Source organism: Pithys albifrons, chromosome 18, assembly GCF_047495875.1.
Source record: "Pithys albifrons albifrons isolate INPA30051 chromosome 18, PitAlb_v1, whole genome shotgun sequence".
Lineage (NCBI taxonomy): Eukaryota > Metazoa > Chordata > Aves > Passeriformes > Thamnophilidae > Pithys > Pithys albifrons.
In genome coordinates, this window is record NC_092475.1 from 1,954,654 (window position 1) to 1,960,436 (window position 5,783).

Here is a 5,783-nt window from a genome sequence, read left to right on the forward strand (position 1 = left end):
CATCAGCATGTCCCTGTGCTCAGGGAGGTCACCTTGTCACCTGCACTGGGGGTGCAGGGGGAGGTGGGAATCTGTGCATCCTGCAGTGAAGATGAGGGAGGGAGTTTATCCTGCACAGTCCTGCAATGTACTACGGACAGAGAGGAGAGGAAGAGGAAGGCAGGAAGTCGAGGCTGAGGTGGGGGCTATGGTGCTGGTTCCCCTGGGCTGCATGAGAGAGGGGAGCAGTGGACAAGGGCAAGGACTGATCAGGGTCTGACCCTGCTGCATCTTAAGATGGCCCTTGTTCCTTGAGTGCTGAGCTGGAGCCAGGATGCTCAAACTGGAATGCAGGCAGGCTGGGTTCTGGCTCTGCAGTGACCTCCCCTCTTTCCCACCCTGGAGCTGGAGGCTCAGCTGTGTCTGGTACTCGCTGTGTCTGGTACTCACTCTGTGTCTCACTGGAGTCAGGAACTGTAGTGTGAGGCTATGCAGAAGTTCAAAAGGGGAGTTGCTGCCCAGGCTGGGCTTCCTCAGCACTGAGCTGCTGCTGGTGGCATCACACATGAGCCTCCCCTGGGTGCTGCTGCAGAAAGTCCCCTGCCAGCACCCCACATGCTCCTGCACCAGGCTGAGCAGCCCTGCCCTGCCCTGCCCTGCCCTTGCTCAGCTGGGGTAGCCCTGTCACCCCCAGGGTTGTGTGGGGTCTCACATTGCCTTTGGCATCCATGACACAGGCAGGGGTACCACTGTGTGCTGCCTGCAGGTCTCACAGGTGGCACCACTGGCACCCAGCCCAGCCCCCAGTTTGGGGTGCATGGTCCCTTCATGGCCAGGGCTTGCTCTGCTCCGTGGAGAATGCTCAGCACCCGGCATGGCTTTGGCTTTGTTGGCATCTGCCTTTTATTGACTGCAGGGGGAGTTGGGTGTTGGGGTGGGGGCTGACCCTGCCTCTCGGGTTGTTCTGGGAGGGGGAGCCCAGGGGCACCAGGAGGGTGCTGGGATGGGTGGGACACGGTAAGCAGCTTGGGGAGGGGAGTCAGGGTTGGGCTCAGCACTGCTTGAGCACCTGGTGACAGTGCTGTGGTGTTACCAGCCACCTCACCCTGAGAGCCACCTCCCTGCTCCTGCCCTGGCTCATCCTTCCCGGTGCTCAGGGGCCACTGCCCTATCCATCAGCTGTGATGGTTTCCAGACCCTGCTGCTGTGCTTTGGCAGCCACAGCAGGATGGAGGGATACGTATTCCCAGCGATTTGCCCCCAGGAGCCCTGGGGCTGGACCACAGTCAGACCACCAGCAGCCAGAGGGGTGGCACTGGCCCCTCCATGCATGGGCTCCCTAAGGGATGGACAGGGGAACCAGAGAGGGACAACAGGGGATGGGACCCGTGGTTCCCTGGGGAATCAGGCAGGGGTGATGTCAGCCACAATGGGCTGGGCAGGGACAGGGCTGGGGGCAATGGTGCAGTCGGGGCTGGCAGCATGGGGACTGTGGTGCTGCCATCCCACGCCTGCCTCTATAGGTCCAAGACCTCCCCTGAGTAGGCGCTGGGGTCCTCGTCCGCCCGCGTGATCACCTTGAACTGCCGCCGCAGGAAGCCCCCGTAGCGCTTCTGATTGTCCCACTTGAGCTTGGGCCGGATGCGGCGCATGAAGCCGCCGTAACGCTTGTGCAGCTGTGCCAGCTCCTGCCCCTCGGGCGCGGCACCCGTGGGCTCCTCACCCCCATCACCTGCTGGCCCCGGGTAGTCCTCGGGGGCCGCCCGCTCCCCTGGCTTGTGGCTGAAGCCCCTGAACTTCTTGGTGAGGCCGCCCTTGCTGTGGGCGTTCTCGCGGAGCAGGGACAGCAGCTTCCCCTTGGACAACTTCTTCATGAAGCCCCCATAGCGCTTGGCTGGTGCCAGTGGCTGCTCCCCAGGACCCAGCTCCTGCTCCAGCTCTGCCTCATCCTCTTCCACCTCTGGCAGGGATGTGTCTGTCCCTTCGGCCAGGGCCACCAGCGGGGCCAGCAGTGCCAGTGTCTTCCTGCATGTCTCCCACTCAGGGCCCGGTGACAAAGAGCCCTGGCATTCCCACAGGCACATCTGCAAGACAGTGGCCACAGTGGCCTCAGGTACTCTGGGTGAACCCCCCTGCCTTCCTTCCAGCCCACCCTGGGAGTGCCCCCACCCCAAGCCCAGGGGTCTGTGCCCACCATGCTGCACAGCTCAGTGAGGAGCCAAAACTTGCACATCCCCAGCACCCTGGTGTGCCCATGACCACCGCCCCAGGTGGCACCCAGATCTGCTACTGTGCACCCACAACACCCCACAGCTGGGACCTCCCAGCTCACATCTGGGCAGGGCTGGCACTCACCATGGGCCGGACACTGCTCTCGGTGCCGTGGGTCTGGGCCATGCAGAGGGAACACTGGGTGACACAGTCAGCAGATGTCACCACAGCCAGGGACAGGCAGAGTGCCAGTGCCAGTGCCCATCGTGCCATCTTGTTCTGCAGCTGCTGCCTGGGGAAAGGGAGACAGCACAGAGCACATCACTCTCCCAGATCTGGCTCTGGGGGACCCATCATTGCTCCATGGGCACCGGGCACCCACCACTTCCACCTGTGAGCTGCTCTTGGGGACACACACAGAGACCCGTGCCTGTGCCCATAATGTGGGAGTCAGCTCCAGACACTGCTCCTGGGTGCCAAGCCAGGAGAGATGGGACAGAAGTGACTGGCAAGGACATCACAGGATGTGATCCCTTACTTTTGCTGCAGCCTGGTCCTTGGCACAAGCCCGAAGCCACAGCCAGGCCCTTAGGACCACTAAGGTCACTGTGGGGCAGGGCTGCCACCATCCCATCCCATGCCATCCCATCCCATCCCATGCCATCCCATGCCATCCCATCCCATGCCATCCCATGCCATCCCATGCCATCCCATCCCATCCCATCCCATCCCATCCCATCCCATCCCATCCCATCCCATCCCACTGCAGAGGAGGAAGATCCCATCTATCCTCTCCATCCCTCTTTCCATACCATTAGAAAGAAAAGTCTCTCTTTTTCTCTAGCATTGGGTTTCTCTGTGATATTGTGATTGTCACGTCTGTGTGGCATGGAGGGATGAATCACCAGCTCTTCCCCTTTACCTTGGGGAAGAGAACCACTGCAGTCGGAGCCATGGAGGGAAGGGGTCAGGGTGATGCTGTCACCCAGGAGGAACTCACCCCAGGCTGCCGTATCCTGCACCAGAGCAGCCTCACCTCTCCTTCCTCCTACCTACCAGCTCTGCTGAGCTGGTGCATCAGGAGGGATGGGGGGAAAATGCCGGATTTCAGGTTCAAGCCTTCCTGCAAGCCGTGATCACTGTCCTCCAGCTGTGTGGGAGCTGTGACAGAGCCTCTGGCCAGGGAGGGCTGAGCACAGTGCTCAGCTGAGAGAGGGGCAGTGCTCACCTGGACTCTGGGTGAGGCTGGAGGGGCCAGTGCTGAGCCAGGTCCAGGATCACAGCGACACCAGGACCACGATGGCCCTGGGAGTAAGAGCCAACCCCAAAGGGGTGCACTGGCTGCAAGTCCCTGCTGCCTCCATGCCTGCTTTTATCAGGGGTGGGAAGGCATGACCCAGAGGGATCTGTTACACATTAATGACGCATATTAGAGACTATTGTGTTCTCCAGCACTAGCTGCTAATGTACTGTAATTGGTACTGATGAAGAAATGTTAATGCCACAGTATTAATTCATGCTAGATTAAAATTTAATTTGAATTATCTGCACCATCCTGTGTCGAGCTGTCTGCATTCCTCGGCTGCACTGCCTCGGGCTCCGTGCATCCCCCCAGCGCCCTGGCAGCACGGTGGGGACCAGGATAAGCACGGTGGGACCTCAGCCAGCCCTCGCCAGTGACACACAGGGACAGCCCCTTATCGCCTCAGAGCCACCGAGACCGCACGGAGGAGCAAGGACATGCCAGCCACACAGGTAGGTCCCAGCTGCAGCACTGGGGGGAACGAAGCTCCAAAAATAACCACCGGCTGCTTCCCAGCAGCCCTGCTGGGAACCTTTTATCCCTTTTCCCACCTGCTTCCCCTCCCTTGTCCCTGCCCTGCTCCTATGTTGCCGGTATCCCCGTGAGTGCCGCCAGAGTAGCGTGCAGGGATTGCACCAGGAACGTTCACCTTGTGCTGGGAACAAGCTGCCAGCGAGACTGGCACTGCACAGCTCAGTCCCCCGGCATTCTGGACACAGTGTGTCCCATTCCTGACAACCTGAGACACCCCCCAGCAAGCACACTGTGTCCAGCTGGTGCCACAAATGTCCCAGCAGTGCTCTGGCTGCTCCTGGGGCTGGGAGAGGGGGGACTGGCAAAATGGGAGCAGGAAAACCAAGGGCTTTGGACAAAAGAGAAAAGAAGCAACGGACAGAAAAGAAGAGAACAGGACACAAAGGGAGGAAGAAGAAAAGCAGAGTTTGAGCTCAATCCTGCATTACCCAGAGGAGCCCAAGGCTCCAGAGCCATCCCTCTACAGGAACACCTTGGCAGGATCATGGCAGGGTCTGGAAATGCCAGCACTGGGTCCCAGTCACTGCAGCCACTCTCTGTACCTTCTACCTGTGCCAGGTCCCTGCCAGGATCCCCTTCTCCCCTGACTCATTTCCACTTGAGTCTTCAGATCCCAGGCTTTGCTTGTGTTTGGAAAAGCCACACGCTGCACCCATGCACCTCCCAGGGGCCAGTTCAGACCTGGTGACTCAAGGAGGGATGGGGAATTGGGATTGTGTGTGCGGCTAGCAGAGACTGACCCCGTCTTGATTAACCTGTGATTATTCCTAATGAGGGTCACGGACAGTTCTTCAGACTGACCAGATCCCTCCTCCCACACAGGTCCAGCTATGCAGGTTAGGACTCCACAGATACTTTACTGGTGGAGAAGGAGAATCGACCTTTCAGCAGTTCCTTTCTTTACTGTTAAAATGTACATGGAAATGCCTTCAGGACAGGATTTCTCAAAAAGGCTGGTAACTTTTGGAACAGGATCACTCAAAAACAACTGCTGTGGTCACCACTACTGCTTAAGCCAAGCAGGGAGGGAGAAAGAAACCCCCCATCCTCTCTCCCCACTCCCTTTGCCCCTCTGAGCCCTGAGTGACCCCAGTGTCAGGATGGCAGACATGACATCCCCCTGGAAATTAACCCCAGCAGAGATCTGACAGTGGTTCATGGGCTATGAAAACCACCTGAGGGGCAAGAGAAGCACCTGCAGTCAGGTGGGAGCCCCTTCAAAATAACACAAGCCCAATCACGAGCTGCTCTCAGCACTGCGGCTCAGGGTGTGTTTTTAAACAGTCGCTTTTTGGGGAATAGGAGCAACCCCCTGGCTGTGCCCATGCAATGGGAGTGGGAGGACAACCCCAACAGACCTACCTGTTGCTGCTCCTCGTCCTGTCGAGCACCCACTTTGCCAAGTCAGGACAGGTTGTGGGTGATGGGTGTCCGTCCGCGGGTGTCAGGCTGAGCCAGTCATCGGTGGCGGTGGCAAGGCCACACTGGCAGGTGGCCCCACAGTGTGCCCGGGTTGCCCACCAGACTCACCGCCCGCTGGCTCCCATCCTGCTTTTATGGCCACGGAGCCTCCTCCTGCGGCGGGGCCCGGCTGTGCGCGGCAGCAGAGCCAATCGGGGCGAGGGAAGCTGTGAATAATCAGCCCCGCAGCATCCCCACCACCTCCCGAGCGAGCTCGTCCGCACCGCCGAGGCCTCCCCGCAGCCGCCTGGCTGCCCCTGGGACCTGGGTGTGTGTCCCACCGCTGTGGCTGCAT

General features: G+C 59.8%; 1 protein-coding gene across 1 annotated transcript; it reads right to left on the reverse strand.

Moving 5' to 3' along the window:
• Positions 1-1,468: 1,468 nt before the first annotated feature.
• Positions 1,469-5,783, reverse strand: PDYN (prodynorphin). Its single transcript, XM_071573017.1, is given in 4 exon segments — positions 1,469-2,063; positions 2,335-2,482; positions 5,390-5,528; positions 5,531-5,783. Coding segments are annotated over 4 exon segments (1,107 nt in total). The 3' UTR covers positions 1,469-1,496.